The sequence below is a fragment of the Sitophilus oryzae genome, unplaced genomic scaffold (genome assembly GCF_002938485.1).
Source record: "Sitophilus oryzae breed Bouriz unplaced genomic scaffold, Soryzae_2.0 scaffold_1396_pilon_pilon, whole genome shotgun sequence".
Taxonomy (NCBI): domain Eukaryota; kingdom Metazoa; phylum Arthropoda; class Insecta; order Coleoptera; family Curculionidae; genus Sitophilus; species Sitophilus oryzae.
The window spans coordinates 1,911,554-1,934,837 of NW_022146055.1; the positions used below are offsets into that span (position 1 = coordinate 1,911,554).

Here is a 23,284-nt window from a genome sequence, read left to right on the forward strand (position 1 = left end):
ATCATAATTTAGGATGTAACTATAGTCACTTCTTTTGTGTTGTTGAACGGGCAAAAATAAAATCTTTTTTAATTGCAGCATATGTCTTTATTTTATTTTCTGTTAATATTTGACAAAAAGAATGAACAATGGAAATAAAACAGATCATAAGTCATATAGGTATTACATTAGCAGCATTTTTCACATCATAATTTAGGATGTAACTATAGTCACTTCTTTTGTGTTGTTGAACTGGCAAAAATAAAATCTTTTTTTTTTCAAATTCAACGAGCGTAATTTTACTCCTAATAAAATAATATACTATTGTAATTGCAGCATATGTCTTTATTTTGGTTTCTGTTAATATTTAGAAAAAAATCTTGGTTCAAAAAGAATGAAATACGGAAATAAAACCAAACATATGTCATACATTACATTAAGCACCATCAGCATTTTTCATATCATAATTTAAGATGTAACGATAGTCATTTATTTTGCGTCGTTAAACTGGCAAAAATAAAATATTTTTTAATTGTAGCATATGTCTTTATTTGGTTTTGTGTTAATATTTAGAAAGAAAACTTTGTAAAAAAAATATGAATTTTCTTACAAAACTAATTGAAAATGTATTATTTTCAATTAATAAGATATACATTTTTTATAAGCATTATTAAAACTACATCAATTTTTAAATATGATTTATTCCGTTAATTTTCATAATAGATCCTGGTTTTTCTTCGTGATGCTTTGTATAGTTTTCTGCATCACAATTTTCTTCTTTTCCAAATTTGTTCTTCCGAAGTAAAGATTCTAGTTGAATTATAGGCGATTCAAAAAAGACTGTTAGGAAGAATCCTATGTAATATGATGCCATTATATCACCCAAAGCATATAACAACTAAAAAATACATTTTCAGATAATTTTAGTTTTGCAATGATTTTTAAAAATGATTGGTTTAAACCAACGAATAAAAAAACTAAGAAAAGCGTCTATCAAAAATATTGGTAACGGTGTCACTAAGAAAGGAGTATACAGGGTGAGTCTTAAATATGTGCAAATATTTTCAGGGGTGGTATATTTTGGCCCCAGGAACACTCATGTGAGGTTTTTTTACAAAAAAATTCGAAAGAGAAAATCGTGCATTTTATTTTAAATTTTCCCGTATATTTTAGAAAACTTTTTAGAACTGTCTGTTAACCCAAAATTTTGCTAAAATATAATTTGTTAATCTCTGATATTACCATGGTTGAGGCACTAAAAGGAATTTAAAAATAGATCAATTTAAAAAAAATCAATCATGAATAACTCGGTCATTTTGGATTTATTTGAAAATCGGTAAAGAGAAAATATGTTTCTTTTATCGAGATCTCTCACGCCATTAAAACTCATCCTGTAAAAAACAAGATTAGCGCGGACAGTTTAAAAATTTAATATAAAAAAGTCAACACAATTATTAGAAAACACTATAATACAATAAATATTTATTATATATATAAATCGATGGCTTCAGAATAAGGAGAAAAAAATTAATACAATATATACAGGGTGATTCCTGTAAGTCGGTCATGCTTTCGAGGAATGATAGAGGACGTCGAAATATTAATTTTGATATAGCACACTATGGGTCGGTAATGCCTCTTACGCAAGATACAGGGTGTTAAAGTTTTTGAAAAATTAAAGATATTCTTTAATAGTTTTTTAACAGTTGAAGGTATCGTTATAAAATTTCACTATAGGAATCTACCTAACAGAGACACTTTAAATGTAAAAAGAAGAGGTTTTAGTTTCAACCAGTGGCGTAGATGTGATACGCATCGGGTAATTTTTTCAAAAAAAAATAGTACGCCACTGATAAAAATAAAAATTTCGGAGTTTTTTTATTTACTCTGTTTATTTCCAAGAAAAAATGTCTCTTGCAACTTTCTCCTATCTAACACCATTTTGTCACAATTTAAAAATAAATAAATTTTTTAATGAGAATCTTAAATACAACGAATAATTATAATTAGAGGGCAGAAACACATGTGCATCGTTAGCTCTCTTCATCTTGGGTAACTTTTGTACTTTTTACTATTAGCTCTAAATAATTTTTTAAAAAATTATAAATTTGAACTAGAATTTTTTTTATTGTTAATAATAAAATTCGTAGTTTAAGGTAGTTATAATAATTCGCAACATTAAAAAAATAGTTATTTTTAAATGGTTTTATTTAGTTCGATCCGTACGGTATTTATTTATTTGTTTGTTTATTTGGGTCAAAATTAGAAATTGAAATTTAAGTACCTTCCTGTTGTCAGATTGATCTGAAATTTGGTACACACCTTTAGTTCCGATGACAATACAATATAGTAATATCAATAACATTGTAAATCTAAGATGGCCGCCGGTACAAAATGGCGGATTTCATATTTTTCCACAATATGGGTATCAAATGAAAGGGCTACACTAGTAGAATACTGTGATTATGACAAAATTTAAAATCCAAGATGGACGTCGTTACAAAATGGCGTATTAGGTGAGGGCATGAGTAGTCGTGTCCAGAACAGTTGTGTCCAAGATTGTGTGACGTTAGAAGGACAGATAAAAAAAATAGGTGATTATATGTACCTACGTAGTTAGCGGTAGCTTTACCACCCAAGTTAAGGTAATAGGTTAAAACGTGCTGATGGCATTAGGGTGGCTAAAAATGTAATGTCGCAAGCGTTTTCCCCTCAAGATTGGGCGCCTCTTGTTGTATATTATAGCCTTGCCCCTCTACTGAACCTCTGGGGGGGTCGACCATTAAAATGTCCATTACTCGTGGGAACAACATGGAAACAATGAATAAAAAAACAAACAAAAATAAAAACGAAACTGCTACACAACGAAAAAGAAGGCTCGAAAAGGCGAAAGAAAAGTATGGAACGAAACGTGCAAAAGAAAGTGAAAATGAAACCTATAGTCGACTACAGAAGCGAAGAGAACGGTTAGCAACAGAAACACCTGAGCAACATGATGCCACGTTAATAGCACAACGTGAGAGACAAAGGCAGCTGGTAGAGTCAGAAACACCTGAGCGTCATGAGTCCAGGCTAGCAGTACAACGTGACAGACAGAGAGAGTTGTTAGCGTCAGAAACACCTGAGCGTCAGATTGTAATAAATTATCAGGTAAAAAACCATGTAATAATGATGCACTAAATGAATTAATTAGAATGAGGAATATTCGGTAGGCATTTCCGTTAAATACTAAAAATTAGAAAATAAAAAATCGGTAAAAAAACTTTTAAGTTAAACGGTTTTATCTTATGTGCACTGAAAACTAGAAAATAATAATAACAATTAGGTATTTTGAACTTCTAGTTCAGAAATATTTTAGTACTAGGCAGAATAGCTTTTAGGCATATTAGACTAAAATAAAAACGTGGGGCCCATTAACTATTGCTGTAATACTTTTTTCTATACTAAGTGTGGATTGTATCGACTTACTATAATCGTAACTGGAGATTTTGACAATCAATAACCAGCCGTGGCGGCTTCACCAGCGAACGCCGAGCTCATGATCTACCAAAGTATAAAGATATGCTTTGCCATAGGTAGGATTTCAGAGGGGCCCCACGTTTTTATTTTAGTCTAATATGCCTAAAAGCTATTCTGCCTAGTACTAAAATATTTCTGAACTAGAAGTTCAAAATACCTAATTGTTATTATTATTTTCTAGTTTTCAGTGCACATAAGATAAAACCGTTTAACTTAAAAGTTTTTTACCGATTTTTTATTAAATTGTGACAAAATAGTGTTAGATAGAAGAAAGTTGCAAGAGACATTTTTTCTTGGAAATAAACCGAGTAAATAAAAAAACTCCGAACTCCCAAAACAATTTTTATTTTTATCAGTGGCGTACTATTTTTTTTAAATATTACCCGATGCGTATCACAGCTACGTCACTGGTTGAAACTAAAACCTCTTCTTTTTACATTTAAAGTGTCTCTGTTAGGCAGACCCCTATAATAAAATTTTATAACGATACCTTCAACTGTTAAAAAACTATTAAAGAATATCTTTAATTTTTCAAAAACTTTAACACCCTGTATCTTGCGTAAGAGACATTTCCGACCCATAGTGTGATATATCAAAATTAATATTTCGACGTCCCCTATCATTCCTCGAAAGCATGACCGACTTACAGGAATCATCCTGTATATACACACAGAAAAATATAACGAACCCATCTTAATTTGGCGGATAATCAGAATAAAAGTCAAACATTTACAAAAAAATCTTACCATATTAAAAACACTAATGTACACTGGAGATCTAAGGGTTCCTACAGAATACAACTGTATAGTTCCGTGAAGTATGTATGCAGAATAATTAATTCTGTTAAGAAAAAATCCTGGTTTCCATGAAGTAAGGGGTTTGATGATGCCTGAAATAGATATAAATCCAGTATAGCAGTGATAGTTGTCTGTCATGTCATTTTAATTTAATGGTAGATGGTTTTTTCTGTCATAACAAAAAAAAGATGGATTTCATAACGCGACGCATTATGCTATACAAATTATAATTATTGTTACCAACAACATTTACACAATTTAACTATTAGACGCTAAAATTTCACACACTATTGCTGTCCTCCATTCGCGAATTTCAAGTTCCAGGGCTTTACGCCCTGCGCTACTCGAGAACGGCTCTGAAAGGAGATGCGCGATAGCCTGGTGCCTCCATATGGCGCAGAACAGTCTAAACTTTATGACTCAATTGAATGGAGGGAGAGTATCGCGTTCTTGAACTGTTCAGAGATGCACAACTGCGTGAATGGAGGACAGTATATATCAGCAAATATCAGTCATATACGTACCTGAATGTCCTTCAGTGATGGCTATTATCATCCAACCAATAGATGCTCCCCAAATCAAGTGATGCATCGAAGCAAACAAAGATGACACCACCTTACTAATATGAATTTCTGGCACATAAAATATGAAGGAACCGTAAACTACAGCCAGTAACATGAAAGTACTTCCAATCCAACCGGCATACACTGCTTTAGGCTTCAATTTGTAGCCCCTTGTTTTGATTTCGTGTTTAATGAAAGCTACAAGTATTCCAACAAGATATGGACTAGCTCTTAAATGAGATGGAATATAGATGTGTTTATACTGATCGTTTCCTGTTGGATCTGTTAAAATGCTAAAATAATAATATAAAATAATACTTTGCATGCATTACAATTATAATATCAAATATGGAAATGTTAAACATATACCACGTCAAATATAAAGAAAACATATCAAAACGTAGAAAACATTTCTTATTTGATTTACCTGTTGTATATTAACAAAAATGGGTTGTAATTGTTTACGTAATGGACTATCGATGCGATTGAGATACTTGAGACTATCAGCAATGAAATTGATATATAGCCTAGTCTTGAGTTCTTTCTGTACATCCAAACTAAACAAGGTGCTATGAGAAAGTATTGAAATTCACAAGCCAAATACCATGTTTGAAACATACACTAAAATAGGAAGAAATAAAGTTATTTACTTAAAAGAATAAATGGTGTTTTATGTTTATATCTTTGTTCATTTCTTGAAAAGAACGCCTGGGTATTTCCCCACTGAAAAGCAAATCTAAAATGAAAAAATTGGCGCCGGGAGGCACATATAACCGCCCATACTAAAATATGTTAATAAAAAGTTGGTAGGCACTTCTTTTAGTTTCAAAGTAAAGGAATTTTTCCAATTTTTTTTATCTCAAAATCTGCGACTTTGACTGATTTTGATGTTATTATAAATTTTGTTGCAAATATTATTCCTAATCTTAAATTGAAAACCGCGTTTCGCTAGCTACTGTAATTTTGGAGTTACGATTTTTTAAAATTTTAAACCCCTTGCCATACCCCCTTCCCAACCCTCCACCCCCACCAAAAACTAATGGCCAGATTCTCGGGTGCCACAGTATTTTTGTGCCAAATTTGGTTAAAATCGGTTTAGCGGTTTTTGAGTTATCGTGTTACAGACAGACGGACAGACAGACAGACACCATGAAAATATTTTGTATTTAGGTCATTTATGACCCAAGTAACTCATTTTGAGTGAATTTAAAAAAACTTTTTTTTGCCGATCTTAATAGCTTACCGGCTAAAAACTATTTAGAATTTCTAAATACCGTATCATCGAAAAAAATGACATCCTGTTGGCTTGAAAATGATGATCAATGACATTGCCCATATAATTTCGCATATAAAATGACAGCGATCTTCATTTCATAGCCATCGCTGATGCCGTTTTTTTTTTATCATATTGTATAACTGTTCAGAGAGACGGTTTATAATAGACCTCTCTGTTAATAGCTAAAAAGTTCTTAGTGGTAAAATACCCAGGCTATTTTTGAGAAATACATGTTTTTATTATACAGGGTGAGCCGTGACTGCAACCCCTGAAAATATTTGCACTTATTTAAGACTCACCCTGTATAGTTGTTAAATTAACACTACAATTTAACGTGTTAAGTAAAGAAATATAGTTTTGGTTATTTAATAATTAATAAGTTAAGTGTTTTATGTGTTTGGTTTTTATTTATAGGGTCCATAATAATGATAATAGGAATCAGTAACAATACTTACAACTTGATTAGTGTTGACGTAGTTATTAATAAATAAAATGTTTGTCCACCAGGACGCCCTACAACTTTCCATTTCCTTCTCTACACGTCTCTTCCAAAGAGGTCCAGAACCCAGTTTAGAAAGCAGTGTATTATGGAAGACTAGGATAACTACGTACATAAAAAGTAGCCTAGAAATAAACACACTTATTCGTTATTATTATGGTGGATTAAATAGAATAAAAAATCAAAAAAATTTTCTAATATCTACTGAGATATAAAAAAAACATCATCAGTAATTTTTACGTGAATTCGCTAAAGAAAATAAAAATAAAAAAAAAACATTGTTTTTTTAAACACATACAACAACATACTTAATTTTTTGTTATTAAAATGAATTAAATATTAATGAATTAATTTTAAATTTACATTTAATTTAACAAAAAAATAATTAATTAATTTTATTTAATTAATTAAATCATTAAATTCCTAATTAATTAATTAATTAAATTCCACCTATGACAAAATTTGACAGTTTGGATAATTTTTTATTATTAAAATTAATTAATTAATTTTGAATTTACATTTAAAATAATAAAAAAAATTATTAATTAATTTTTATTAATTAATTTAATTAATTTATTCATAACAAAAACAATTTTTTTATTAATTAATTACTTTTTATTAATTAATTAAATTTTAATGAATTAATTATAAATAATTTTTAAGTTAATTAATTTTTTAAATATTTACGGAGATCACTATTGGCTAAAATTTATATAAAAATCTTAAGTGTACATCTAAAGTTTTCTTTTTTTTTTAATGCCTATAGTGTTATAAAGATAAATTTTCTATAAAATATTAAAAACATACCTTAAATATCTGTGTAAATATACCCAAAAGAAATTTACAGTTTTATGTTTTATGGCTTGTTGCAGAATCAAGTAAGTAGCTAAGAATCCTGATGTAACAAAGAATGTGTCTACTACAATCGGTCCATTTAGAAGAACTGAAGCTTCTACTTTTTTGTATAACTAAAAATATGATGCTTATTATTTTTTACAGTCAAAATGTTGGTTTTGCGATTTTTCAACTTAATTAGCATTTATGTATATTCGATACCAATTAAATTTTTAGTTACGTAATCGAGGGCGCGATTTTTAAATTCATTGTTGCCAACCATGAACATATTCGGCGCCGGGCTGACTAACTGCAAGCTCTGCTGTAGAAAATGTCGAGTTGCCACATTTATTTATTTCCTGACATTGTCATTCGTTTTGACATTTTAGTTTTGTATTACGAGTTTTTGGTTTAATTGAATTGTGTTGTAATATTTTATATTTTTACTAGCAGATCTTGCACTCAAACATTGTGTTTTTTAGAACCTTTTTTAGTGCGAAGTGGTAAAAGATACCTTAATAGCTTTAAAAAATTCATCGCAATTTTATTAGAATATTTTGAACGGGACAGCGGTAGTAATGGCCCTTTATGTCCCTTAAGTGCTGTTAAGGAAGTGAGTTTTGTTGACGTAAATAATAACTGTTTATATATTTATAATTAATTTATTTTTGTTTTCTAAAATATTTTGATTAAAAGAAAATATGTGAAAGAGGGCAACACTGTGCCGGTCAAGCTTAATCAAGTTAGTAAAAGTTTGTTTGATATAAACAATATAAACTATACAAATGAATAGCTGCCGTATCATAATATGCGAAGTTATGATTGACATTTTTTTATTAATTAAGATCTAATACTGCATGTCTAATGATCCTATTGCTATTTATTGATGTAAATGTTTCATATCATATAAATATTTAAAGATACTTACTTCTTCAACAAAAACGGGATTTTCAATAGGCGAACTGAAGAAAAACATTAATCTATGGGCAAATATTATCAGAAACATTGTTATAACCTTGATTGCAGATATATATTGCAAGCCATCTATATTTTCTTGATTAACGTTCAAGAGTTTCTTAGTATTAGATGCCAACGCTAAGCATTTTACTATTTTATAGCGTACACCTTAAACAGAATCAATATAAATTTTATATATTTTTTAATAAAAATACTTACCATTTTTGTTGGAGTTTCGGTTGACAGTTATTTTGTAATATATCGATACCATTAAAATAATGAATATATATGTTAAAAAAAATAATCTGAAATAAAAGCAAACAATAAAAAAAATAGATGAACATATTATATTATAACTATTATTATTTTTTTTATAAAATGGGGAGGTTGAAACCTAATTAATAAACGAAAAAAAAAAATAGCGTCGAAAAATGGGTAATGACAATCGATGATAATTTTGGTGAGGCCAACCTCTAAACGTCATTTGCTAAAAATTGACATAAATCTTGTCAAAAGTTAACGCTAAGGCCTTCTTAAGTAAGTGTCATTAAAAATAAAGAAGAGTGCGTATGAAGTAACGATGTCTAAGGATTGACCTCGCCAAAATTGCCATCGATTTTCATTCCTTAGCCGACTTTGACGCCGTTTTTTATCGTATGGTATTCATCAAGAACAGTTATTTTTGATTTTTTATCCAATAAAATTCAACATATTTGGATTTTGACTACTGATAAATTTAGTTATACGGTTGATTGAAGAAATATGAAGATGCGCAACATTATGGGCGATTTCGTGGCACAAAACATGTCCGAGATGTAGCTGGCGTTACCGTTAGCCTGTCCGAGAGTTATGTTTAGCTCTGCACCCCTGCGCGCTGATAGTCGTTTATTAGAATACTGCGCCGTATTTCTGCTTTCAGTGATTGAGTGAGTGTTTGCCGGAGACAGTGTTGCCACAGCTACGGATTAGTCCGTAGATTTATGGATTTTGGGTAAAATACGTTAATAATACGAATTTTCAATCATTAAAGAATTTAATATAATATTATATGATTAAACAAAGAACGGCGTCAGAGTTGGCTTGGAAATGAAGATCGCTATTGTTTCATATGTAAAATATTACGGTAAATGTCAATAATTATCATTCCCAATCCAACTAAATGACTTTTTTCGATCATACGAAATATTCAGTACCTATAAAAGAATTTTTATTTTTGTTGTTTATTCTATGTTTAACAAAAATACATTTTTCAATACATAAACGCGGATTTTTAATCCAAAAATGTTTGCGTCAAATGTATTGCAGATATTACACATTTTAATATGGCAACACTGTCGCTTTCAGCACTTGAGACGTAAGGGGAAATCAAATCAGCCTCACGAATTCGCCCATTAGGTGCGTATCTTCCCAATTTTTTCAATCAACGGTGATGCTTATCCCTATTAATTTCTAAAATTCTGCCTTTACCTTTGAGTAAATTGAAATTTAATTTTTATATAAAAAAAGTCTCTAAAATAATGATGTAACGTTTATTGATTTATTTCAAGACCTGTACACTGATCTTTTAACATTTCCCAAGGATCACTTAGCATCCTAGCCAATTTATTTATTTTTTCTTCCTCGCCTTCATCAATCACTTCAATAAGTTGAGTAGACTCCCATGATTCTTTTGGATTCAATAATATGTCCTCTCGTAGATACCCATTACCTACTCCCAAAAAATAGTCGAATTCACCAGGGTTGTGTATCGAATCTTCAGGAACATCCTTGTTCGTTTCGTCCCACGGGTTATAAATCAGAGCATCGTTTGAGGCTGTGCAAGTTATTCTAAGTTTTAATCCACTTTTTGATATGTTCTCTACTTCAATCACTTCCGGAACATCAACAAACGCGTCATTGTATTCTCTGTTTATTTTTATTTCGTCTTTGGTCAAGTCCGGATCAATAAGGGTTCGATTTTTACAAATTCGCATATATTTGCACTTGGACAAGCCTTTGATACGACATATTCGAATATCTTCCACTCTAAATATGGAATGTCGTAATAGATTGAATGAAAATGGGAAATAGTTGCAGGTATTTACGACTTTGACTGTTATTTTTAAACTACTCATCCCTAATACTATGGAAAAAAACATTTTGAATCTGTAATTCCACATAGATTTTGTATATTCGGTTTCTTTTAACGATAGTACAACCTCAATGTCTCCATTTTCTAGTTTTGTTGGATACTTCTCAATAGACCACGGAACATATCTGGCGAATCCGTGTTTGGGTCCATTGATTCTTCTGCCATAGTAAGGAAAAGTGCACTTGATACCACCTCTAATTGGTGTGATATGGTTGAAGGCGGTTTTCATCTTGATGTAGAGCATTTCTATATTATTTACTCTCCATGACAGTAGAGTTCCTCCATGAAGGTGGATAGTCATTGTAGTGTAATGTCCTCTATTTACAAATAAAACGTCCTCTTGCAATGTGTACATCTTTATCTTGGTTTTAATGTGTTGTGGCAAATGTCACTAATAAATGTCACTGTTTTTTACAAGCTTTTTTAAAATTTCCAAACCATCCTTTAACTACCCTTCTACTACAGCTTCTATATTTGAATAAAAATATTAAGGAAGGTATGTATCAAAAATCTTATAGTGTGACCAACGGATCTGTAGCTACGGGGTATCGGCAGGGGAACGCAGTTGTAAACAAAACACGCCCAATTTCATTCATAAAATAGGCATGGGCGTACGGTGTTATATGAAAATAATGTGTATCATAAATATAATACTCAGATTAATAATTTTTTTCAAAAAACTTTATGCTGTTTGAATCGTTACTGTTGAGTTAGCAGATAAACACTAAAAGCTTTTATTAAAGCTCCCTTAAATATTTTGAATCATTTTATTATTGTGTTGTTAATATAATAGAAGAAATAATTACAGCTGAGTGTTGGAACCTTTGGTGTTAAACAGCAAAATAAAACACTAAATCAGTACAATACACCAAACCACTTTTAATTTTACACTGAATGCACATTTCGCTAACCATGTCTGTCATCAGCAGATGATCAAGACTGAGTCTTGAGGTATATTTATTTATATATCTGTACTAACTATATTTTTTTCTATAATACATAATTTTAGATATAACTATTTCCAGCAAAAAAATCTTGAAAATAGTTAACTTTGGAAGCGCAAACAAAACATAATTTTACTCACCAGTAGATCCAATATTGCCTATTACACCAGATATGGTATCGCTCCGCCAGCAGTTTTTAAAGGTTAGGTCATTGTCTACCCATGTGTTTCATCCAAATACTTGGCTATATTTTCGGCAATATAATGGGCCGCTCCATTAATATTTATCTGTTATTTTGACATTTACGCCAAAAAAAATAATTTGATTAATAACCCCCTAAGCGTTTCCTTGCAAAAGGAAAATTCGATTCATCCTGCAATTTTTGAAAAAGCTTTCTAATTGTGGGGACGAGTTTGAATTCGAGATAAAATCTATTTATCAAATTCCTGACCACTTCGAAAACGTCGTCGAGCTTTTCGACAGCAGTCTCACGTGGTCGTTTCTTTCCAGAGCTGGATATCATTTTATCGGGGTTAGTTTTCAGCCTTTTTTTTATCTTCTGTTTGAATTTTTTTTATAGCCGATACGCTAACTCCGGTATAAAGAAATATCCGCTCAAGTTTACGTTTAAGCGGCAACTTAAGCGAACTCTCTGTAGCTTCTTCATCGCAAACCCTATTATGAACACAAGGAAATAAACCAAATGAGATTTCATCCACGTTATTATTAACTTACCTATATAAATTAGCTATTATTTCTCTTGTCTGACTATGTAGTGTCTTACCCTTAACAAATTTATTCATTTTAAAACACAAATATACGATCAAACTTGATATTATTAATAATTAAAAACTACGAACCAAAAACATTATAACAAGATAACAAAACAATAAAACACAACTTAGCTATTAAATATACGAAAAATATAGGAATAAAGTTTAGGATAACCGGTATAAAATAATGAAATAAAGTAATAATGATCAAAAAAATGACACCGCCACTGGATATTTCAATAGTATTCAATATTTCTACTCTTTTCAGAAGAGACCGTGAAGTTGGGGATAAAGATAGCGAATAGGAAACGTGTAAAAGCCATGGCAACCGCGTGGTAACAAATCCTGTGACGTACTCTCGCCAATCATGTTCAATGAATAGGCGGCCATGCGCGGCGATGCCGGTTTGCCAATGATATCGTTGAAAAATCTTCAACTTTCATAATAAGCAGATTATACAGAATGAAAGAAATAAGTTATTAAATAAAACATATCGAACAATATGAACTACGTTAAAATTCCTTAGTAATATACGTCAGAATATATGCTAAACACATTATATATAATAAAAATATATGAACCTAGTTCATGTCTGGCAATTTTACAATTTTATAGATAAACGTGGCAATATCGATTTTTTTTTCTCGCATTCCTTCCGTAGCTTCAGATCCGCTGGTCAAACAGTAGTTACCATCCTCCTCCGAAACGGCTTAACCGGTTTTGATGAAATTTTATATGTATATTCAGTAGGTCTGAGAATATGTTGTTATCTATTTTTTATACCCCTAAATGAAGGGTGGTCCATCCCATTTTTTTTAAATTTTTTGGACAAAATTTTTTATTTTTATTTTTTAATAATACAACCCTAAATTTTCACCTTTCCACCATCAACTCTTATTTTATAATAGCGATATTAGTAATGCAATAATTTTCAACCCCGGTTGATAAATGATCTTTAACTGATCAATTATCACTTGATCAGTTAACAAACAGTCAGTCACCCAGTCAGACCTCTGACCCAGTCAACAGCACGGAGTGAGGATGAGATCTCGCTCACACAATAAGCCGTTTCTCACGGAATAATCCTAGGAAAAATTCATATAGCAAAACAACGTCCCGGGTCCAGCTAGTACTTACATAAAAATATAATCTCCTAGACTCAAGTTATACAGGTCGTCTTGAGTTTGACAGTCTTGTTCTTTTATACTAACTTCTAACTTAAATGGATCAGTTTTTTCTCTTAAAATAATACTATTTATGGCACTGTTTATATCATTATATGTACAGGAAGAAGGTAGACAAAGGGCAACATTATAATCATTTCTTTTGAATCGGCTTAAAGTATTAGCATACGCCTGAAAAAGAGCAATAATATGTAATGAGGCATAATCTGGTAAAAGTTTCTATTAAATGTATTAACTATTAATTACAGTGTATTTAAGATATATGGACATACATATACCGGGTGCGTCTCAAAAGTGGCTCACCCCCTATAACTTTTTTATTTTTTCAGATAAAAAAAACAAATTTAGTTTTTTAGTATATGACATAAATTAGGATTGATTGACGTATCTATTCAATTGTTTTTGGTCACTTCCTGTTTCACCGGAAATGACTACAACTTTTGATTTTTAAATGGCACCCTCGGTATATTTCTACTTTATTTGACAGAAAATGACACTCTGAATCTAATGACATATCATATGACAACTTTTGACATATTCGCTTAAAAACAAATTATATTTTAAATATCAATCTACAGTGCCATGGCTGTGTTAAAAATACTAATTTTTAATTAAGGAGCATTGGAAAAATAGATTTTATCGTCTAATGTTTTTAGTGTCTTTTCCTGGCCTGTTAAAAAATGCCCAAATCGTAATTTTAATCATATTCCAATTTTTTCAAAAACGAGGGTGGCGCATATTTGGAAAAAGCATTTTTTTACGAATAATTTGATACCACACACTTGGTATTTCTAGTGAAATTGTCGTTACGAAATGCATGTTATAATTTCAAATAAATCATAATGCAAAAATGTCAAAAGTTGACATATGATATGTCATTCTATTCATTGTCAGTGTCATTTTCTATTGAATTAAGTAAAAAAATAGAGAGGGTGCCATTTAAAAAAAAGTTGTTGTCATTTCCGGTGAAACCGGAAGCAACCGAAAACAATTGAATATGTCAATGAATCCTAATTTATGTCATATACTAACATACCAAATCTCGTTGTTTTTATCTGAAAAACTAAAAAAGTTATAGGGGTGAGCCACTTTTGAGACGCACCCGGTATATACATATATAAGCGATACCAATTAAACTTTTAGTTACGTAATCGAGAGCGCGATTTTTAAATTAATTGTTGCCAACAATGGATATATTCGGCGTCGGGTTGACAAACTGGAATTTAAGTTTCCCGCTGGGGATTCAGGTGGTACTTATTTCCTGACATTGTCATTATTTGTTTTGACATTTTAGTTTTGTATTACGAGTTTTTGGTTTAAATGAATTATGTTGTGATATTTTAAGCTTAAAAAATTTTACTAGCTGACCTTGCAGTCGAACATTGTTCTTTTTAGAACCTCTTTTAGTGCGAAATGTACAAGATAGCTTAATAGCTGTAAAAACTCATCGCAACTTTTTCAGAATATTTTGAACGGGAAAGCGGTAATAATGACCCTTTATGCTCCCTAAGTGCTATATAACTGTTTATATATTTAAAATTAATTTATTTTTTTCCTAAAATATTTTGATTAGAAGAAAATATGTAAAAGGGGACAACGCTGTGCCAGACAAGCTTAATCACGTGACTAAAAATTTATTTGATATGAACTATACATACCTAGTTTATTGCAAATTTTCTAAAAAACCTAACATAAATGATATGCGTCCAAATTTCTTGAACACACTGTATTTGCTGAATTGGAAAACAAAGAGAATTCATCTAAAACTTACTGATAGTTTGTCATTAGTAGATACGTTAAAATATTTGATATAATCATCACGTTCCCAGTCTACTTCAGTTAAATTGTGGGGTGTTTCTAGTTTGATTTTCCAATTGACCAAACAATATTTTCCTATAAATCCTTCATTATTATGAAGTACCTTAATTTTTAGGCATTCATCGTAGCTTCCCAAGTCGTATGACGAACCATAGAGCAAACCACTCGGAAACTTGGCAGATGCATCAAACACTGAGAAAGAAATCGACTATAATATTAAAGTCCGGTTGTTCATATCATGTTTATACTCGATGTCAGTTTAGACTTGAACCAAGTTTAAAATTTTAATAGGCTATTCAATGACTTATTATCTATAAATAATTTTTTTATACAGTATGTCTCCGGATTGTCTTTACAAGAGAAAAATCTTTTACTTTTTGAGAAAAATGCATTCCTCATAAAAACTTTTGGTTGTTCTAAAATGGTCAATCCCAATTATACTTCCAAAATTTTCATACGGTTTTCGAGAAAATTAAATAAAACCATAAAATGCAGCTTAAATTTTTCCTAAAAGAAGTCCTAAAAATTAAAATGCGTTTCTATGGTAATACAATTTTGATTTTATTCTTTGACAGATCGTTATAATTAATTTTGAATAACGTCATATTTTTTGATGTTGTCATAGATTGGAAAGTGCCCATAAGGACAATGTAAACACTATTTGGCGCTATTCTTCCAACGGTCGCTACCTAAAACTTTTGAAAATTTCGGAGCGGTTCGGCTTTTTCCGGAATTATATCGCCAAATAATTGTTTATTCAAATTTATTATTATTTTCGTTTAATTTTATAAATAAAATACAGTGTGTTTTATACAAGAAACTTTATTTTATACTAAGATTGTATATAAGGACGCATGTATGAAATACCTATGAAACATTGGAAACCGACGTTATGCCACGATCCACTATGGTTTTTGCAGTTCACAGTTCACAGCACAGCTTTTTAAGTTTTTAATGCCACTTTTTCACAATTATCACCGGTTGGAGTAAATAAAACTTGAATTAAACTCACAAGATAGCAATTATTACTTTGAAAATGGACGCTATAAACACTTTTAGGAATTTCTTTAATGAGAGCGGTTTAGATTTTGAAATATTATTATGATTTTTGAAGATTCTGACTTTGACAAGAGAAAATTATTTCTGTTTTGGTTTGCCGTTGTTCTTAGCGACCGCTATAGCAGCGCCAGATCCATTGCCTGGAAACTTATATGGTGAAATTTTGATAAAATAATTTAGTACTCACTAAGAACACGGTATGTCGCTAGTGGAAGGAAAAATAATTTTTAGAGGTTACTAGTTTATTTGGTTGCTTGTGATATGCATATATAGGGTGTTTCCTAATTAATCTAAAAAATAAAAAATCGTTAGAAAACGGCTTAAGGCGGGCTCTTAATAAGTATATTTATTTTTTTCTCGGCAAACGTTTGATGAACAAGAAAAACTCAAAAGATTAATTTTGTTGAAAAAGGATGGCCAGTCAAGAAAAAAAATATATTTTCTTTAAAAAAGCAGTAGTGTACCATTTATTTTAAGCAAAATATCGATTTTTTTTAATTTTTAACACCCTGTAGATCAGAAAGGAAGTACTTTAGACCTAATGGTTATATAAAATTTGTTTTAAGAACACATGAGGAATCACACCACAATTTTTTAGACTAATTAGAAAACACCCTGTATATTGTCAACTTGACAATGATTGTTGATAAATCAAAAACATAAACATCAAAAAATACCTTTTCTGTGAAAGAAAACCCGACTTTCGCAGGAAAAATTTTGGTTTTTATTGAATTTGGGCCTGCGTCTGCAAATACCGGTATGTTTTTTAATATTCTATCTATCTAAATTTTAAATATCATAGTCAGAAATAGTTTTATTATTTATTAACTGCAGAAATGGTATACTTATAAGTTTTATCAAATATTGTGATTTACTTTCTACCTTGTAGTCAAAATTTATATTTAATAAACTGTAAAATATATTATTCTTGTTTTATTAAAGTTTTTCTGATATACTAATATATCAGTGTAACTTTAAAACTAAATCCTTTGAAATCAAATATAAACATAAAAAATATTTACAGCAGAAAAGGCGAAGGCGCTGGGTTAAACGTAGTCTCTACTAAGAACACGGAGGGGCGCTTTGACCCAAAATTTTACTATTAACTTTCATATCTATCTTAATAGAAGATTATTTTTCTTTATCTATGCGCCAGATCGCGTATAACCGACCCAAAATAATTTCGCGACCCAAAATTTTTACGGGCTTTCCAATCTAAACTTGATGTTGTTAAAGTATCACATTTTCCGATAACTATTATTACCCTTTCCGTATCATGCTAATTAAAATTCTGTCAATAACAATCTATCAAAGAATGAAAACGAAAATATAAAAATTCAACTACATTTTTATGTTTTTAGCCGACCATACCAATAGGTATGGTAGGCTATTAAGATCGGCAAAGCGGTTTTCAATTTAAGATTAGGAATAATATTTGCAACAAAATTTGTAATAACATCAAAATCAGTCAAAGTCGCAGTTTTTGAGATAAAAAAAATTGAAAAAATTCCTTTACTTTGAAACTAAAAGAACTGCCTACCAACTTTTTATTAACATATTTTAGTATGGTGCCTCCCGGCGCCCGATTTTTTTTTTAATTTTCTCTAAAACGGTATGGAAATTTCAAAAAGTATAAACAGTTTAACCATTTTAGAACAAGCAAAAAGTTGTTATAAAGAATGCATTTTTCTCAAAATGTCAATGGTACCAAAAAAGGTTTTCCTGTTGTAAAGGCAATCCGGGGACATGCTGAGAGTGTTTGATATCTAAAATTATGAAATTTTGCAGAAAATTTCACACCTCTACTTTTCAACCAATAACATGCTTTAATGTTGACTAGTTACCATGGCAACTGAAAAAATTTCCGGAAATTTCTTCGAGGCGCCACGAAACTTTAGTGGAAATTTTTTGACAGTTGAAAAGGTAAACATAAGATCTACAATCATAATGTGAATGAACTACAATGTCTATATATTGAAATATTACCCATTTGAGTTTTAGCATTTGATGTAACTAAGGTTGGTAATATTTTTTATTTAAGGAAATATGTTAGATATACCTACATATGAACTTCTTCGAAATTGCCATGTTCTAAAAAATATAGTTCTGCCGCCTTTATTTAACTAAAGCTGGTATTTTTCTATTTAACGAAATATGATACCTTGGCCAACTTAACAAATTGAAATTATTTTAAAATGCCATGTTGGATTAATATTTTTTTTTTTCAAATTTAGGTGTGAAATTTTCTTACCGAATACCACGCAAGCTTAAATTATTCCTGGAAATTTTCTTTCGGGCACGAATATTTTAGGAAAATTATCCCTCGTCTTCGACTCGGGATAATTTTCAAAATATTCGTGCCCTCAGAAAAATTTCCGAAAATAATTTAAGCTCTTGTGATATTATAAGTGAGAATTTAAAAACATAAGAAAAAATGGGGATATCAAATAAAATAAAAAAGTTTTTATTAGTTTTCTGACCAAATAAATATTCGGATTTTTATTTAAAAAAAAATAAATAAACTTTTTATATTAAGAAAAATAAAATGTTAAACTCGATTTAACTTTTTATAATTATTGATAATTGGATATAAAAAACTCACTTTCTGTAGCCCATAATGTCAGTTTCTTCAACTCTTCCAGATAAAATACACTATGTTCCCTGCACTTTTCATTTTCTGAATAAACTGTGGGCACGTATAACTGAAAAATATTATTCAAGTTTCCCCCTTTCAAAAAACTATCGTTGTTCTTGTATTTCGTTTCCAACGCGGCGCATATTCCAAAAACTATTATTAAAGCAAAAAATACGCCTTTGCAATATCTTGGTGTCATCTTTGATCGTAGATATCTTCACCTATGGTCACCCTTCAAATAACTACTTGAAAAATATGTTTCATTCTATTATATTAGTATTAGCAACAACATAAGGGATCAGAGATCACGCATGGTATTATTTATGCACCTGATATTTACTCGTTTAGATATTTAACTGTATTAATGAGAATTTTTTCTGTTAAAATTATTGCGTACTATTGTGGTAAAAAAGATCATTAATCAGCCAATACTGTGAATGAACAACTAAAAAGTATATTTTTTCTGCATTTTTGCAGACATCATAAACTTATATCTTGCAGATAATATACCCAGCGTTCCAAAAAAGCATTTATTTTATAGCATTTATTAAATTTTCATTTATACAGGGTCCGGCAATGGTGCGTCGAGCATTTGTAGCTCCTAGAAAGGAAACTTGAGAATTCTGTTTAAGTGCAAACCTAAAGTATGCACGAGGATGTATTTCGGGAAAACATTTTAACTTCTATAGGGTGGCTCAATAAAGTGTGGGTGGATCGGGATGCTTTTTTTAAACGGAACACCCTGTAGGTATATTATTGTATTTTTGGCTTCCTTTCCTTTCTTTTATTTAGTCCTAAGATATGAGTAAATATATTTCGATAGTTTCAGAGATATTAACTTTAGATGGTCTGTACTTACTTTGCTATAAATATCGTAATCTTAAATCACACAGGGTGTTTAAAATTCTACGCCAAACTTTCTAAAATATTAAATAAATTTTCTTTTTTAAATGGAACTCACATTTTTTGAGATAGAGATTTAAAAAAATTAACATTTTTTTGTATTTAAAGTATTTCAATAATTTTAATGGTTTCGCAGATACACGTAGTATTATTTCTCTCAGCGGTAAAATACGAGAGAAAAATCATTGGGTGGCTTTGATAAAAACTTACTGTGGAAAATGCCATATTAGATATAAAACCGCGATTATCTGCGAAACGGGTAACAATTTTGAATTACTCTAAATACAAAAAAAAATTATTTTTTAATTCTCCATCTAATAAAAAATAATATACACGGTGTTCCATTAAAAAAACCAAGAAAAATTATTTTATATTTTAGAAAGTTTGGCGTAGAATTTTGAACATCCTGTATAATTTACGATTACCATATTTATAGCAAAGTAACTACAGACTATCTAAAGTAACTACCTAATATAGTTTTGATTTTAGTTTTTGTATTTTTAATAATTTTTTTAAGAAAGGCTGAAAAATATATTTTTTTATTTATTTATGAATATCTCTGAAACTATCGAAATATATTTACTCATATCTTAGGAGTAAATAAAAGAAAGTGTTCCATTTAAAAAAGTCATCCCGATTAGGGTTCCCAACTTGAGCATCGGCGATTCCGGGACAATTATTTTTAAGCTTTTAAATAATTGAAACAAAACAGTAAATATTAGAAATTAAAATATATTATGTGTGTAGTATACCCTTTATTAGTGTCCAGGTCCCGGCCAAGGCAAAACTTTCGCCGGGACAAACTTTCTGATTCCTGGTTAATCCCGGCCAAACCGGGACGGTTGGGAACCCTAATCCCGATCCACTCACACCTTTTCGAACCACTCCACTAAGGGGTATTTAACCCAAAAAGTTGGCTAATATCAACCAACCGATACCAGGAATTATTTGTATAAACATGAATGTATTCGAGGGTGGGTGGTAGGGGTCAATGTCCCCCCGTGTTACAATCCGCGCCAATCACAAATGGTCCTTCGAATAGGGCTGTGTATCGCTGTGCTTTTACAAAATTTACTTAACAATAATTATCTTAGTTTTTCTTACTAATCGCGATCTTCTATTGATCTTATATTAGTTTGGAGTATAATACCGAGTATTACTCTTTAGTATAACCCTTGTATAACTGTTATTTTGTAGTTAATACAATATTAATCTGCTAGTTCAATAATAGACATATTATTTCATTTATAACAGAATGTTTATGTAAACTTTTAGTATGTAATCGAACCTTATCAAGTATATCAATCTGGCTGGTTTTGTAGCTTAAGTATTCCTTTAGAAGACCTCGATAAGAAATTTTGCTAATTTTTGCGAGTTTGGCAGTTACACTACAATTTTTTTTAATCTAATAAAAATGTAGTGTTTTTCACTTTCAACACCCTGTATCTTAGAAACAATGCATTTCTGGACCTATGTTTATGGGAACTTTTCTCCATAAAATGACCTGAGGAATCACTTCCTCGAGTATTGACATGTTATTGTCAATACTCCAGAAAGTCTCGACTTAATCTTGTCAATAAAAAAACTACTACTATTTTAATGCATACTAGGCATGTATTAAAATTTGAAGCAATTTCTTTATTTTCTCACGTATTAAAAGGCGGAAGAATGGAAAAAAAATAAAAATATTATTGGCCAGGTTTTGAGGTAAAATACCCCATACTGCACCCCATAGAAGTTAAAATATTTTTCTGAAATACATCCTCGTACATGCTTTAGGTTTGTACTTTAACAAAATTCTCAAGTTTTTTATTCTAGGAGCTACAGATGCCCGACGCACTATTATCGGACCCTGTATGTATAGCCTTAGATGCTGCTACCATAATATAAATCTTAAAGAACATATAGCTAAGTATTAATAAAGTTGAATTCACTGTAGTGTTTAACCAATAAAACATTAATCACACAAATAACTCATTTTGTGTGAAATTAAAAAAACTTTTTTTTGCCGATCTTAATAGCCTACCATACCTGTTGGTACGGCTAAAAATAGCGTACTATAGCAGAATTTTATACTGAATCCAAATATGTAGGGGGGGGGGGGGGGGTGTAATTTAAATAAAAACTTAAAACTTTATCATAACCTTTTTTGGCACCCTGTATGCAACAAAATATTTCGCAACATCTGAATTTAAACGTTGTTTCATATCTTTGACAACGACGACAATATTGGACTTCCTCGCGCTAATGGGCCACCCTGTATATACACTATAACCATAATATTTACTAATTATTAATTAATAAATTGGAAATTACATGGTATTAAAAATTCTCGTTTTAGATTCAAGGCGAAAAAATACGACAATGGAACAGTTTGTAAGAACAATAAAAATGTTTGGAAAATTTATTTTTGTTTACTCTTTTTTTCTCCTGCTTATTTTAAAACAGAAACCCCAATTACGTCTCGTGATTAATGATAGTAAGAATACTCAACTGTCGTTTACAATAATTAGGAAAATTGTGTACTATCATCATATATTATGAAATAAAAATAGAAAAGATTTTTTCACAATAATTACATATAATTAATTTGGAACAATAAATCATTTAGACTTTTTAAAGCTTACTATTTTTATAAAAAAATATAAAATTATGAAATAAAAAATAATTTTTTATACAGTATGTTTTTGATATTTGGACACATTTAGAAAACAAGTTTAAATACATAAAAATGGAATAAATTCTTAGTTCTAAGTATTGTTTCACATGGAGCGGACTGTCCGTTCGGTAAACAAGTTTACCAACTCGAAAACATATTTTTCCAGCAACACGAGGCACCACCTCACAATGCTGAAATTAACGGCAATTATTTTCAGCCAATATCGAGAATAATTGGATAGCTAACCAAGGGCCCAGCTGTTGACAGTCGAGGCCGCCGAACTTACCACCTATGGATTTTTATCTTTGGGGAAGACTTGAGGTTGTTATTTTTAAATTGCCCGTATAGTCAAGACAGCAATTAGAAGTACTTAGCGGTTATGCGAGGGTATCTTTTACCCCTACTGAGTTAATGAATTCCGCGAGAAATGTTCAGAAACGGTCCAATCTGTACAGGGTTGGTCAAATTGGACGCTTTTAAAGGGAAACGCCCTTTTCTATAGTAGATAGACGAAAACTAATGTCGGTGTCTGGAACACAATTTTCATCAAAAACATGATGGTGAAAACCGCACATCAATATCTGTTACCGTTTCGGAGTTACGGGGTGTTTTTCAAAAATGTGCATTTTCAACAAATCGCTGTAACTTTTTTGCTATGGAAAATTTTGTATTTTTATGAAAACATTTCCAAAGCACCTTTTTAAGTAGAATTTAATAATTAATTTTTTTAATAATTAAATTATTAATTTTTAAA

At 30.6% G+C, this 23,284-nt stretch overlaps 1 protein-coding gene across 1 annotated transcript; it reads right to left on the minus strand.

The window, feature by feature from the left end:
* Positions 1-663: 663 nt before the first annotated feature.
* Positions 664-19,285, minus strand: LOC115875830 (nose resistant to fluoxetine protein 6-like). Its single transcript, XM_030891355.1, has 11 exons — positions 18,936-19,285; positions 15,228-15,466; positions 13,410-13,627; positions 8,644-8,729; positions 8,396-8,592; positions 7,441-7,601; positions 6,590-6,758; positions 5,286-5,479; positions 4,820-5,151; positions 4,245-4,387; positions 664-877 (listed from the first exon to the last, which is right to left on the minus strand). Exons 1-11 carry the CDS (start codon positions 19,165-19,167, stop codon positions 668-670), a joined length of 2,181 nt encoding a protein of 726 aa, XP_030747215.1. The 5' UTR covers positions 19,168-19,285; the 3' UTR covers positions 664-667.
* Positions 19,286-23,284: the final 3,999 nt, after the last annotated feature.

What these genes read in the sequence shown, in the direction of transcription:
- LOC115875830 (XM_030891355.1), bottom strand. Translation starts at nt 19,167, where the DNA reads ATGACACCAAGATATTGCAAAGGCGTATTTTTTGCTTTAATAATAGTT. An exon ending in CTAGGAGATTATATTTTTAT is followed by an intron (nt 8,730 to 13,409) that starts GTAAGTACTAGC and finishes CTTTTATTTCAG; the next exon opens with ATTATTTTTTTTAACATATA. An exon ending in TTTTTGTTAATATACAACAG is followed by an intron (nt 5,152 to 5,285) that starts GTAAATCAAATA and finishes TTATTATTTTAG; the next exon opens with CATTTTAACAGATCCAACAG.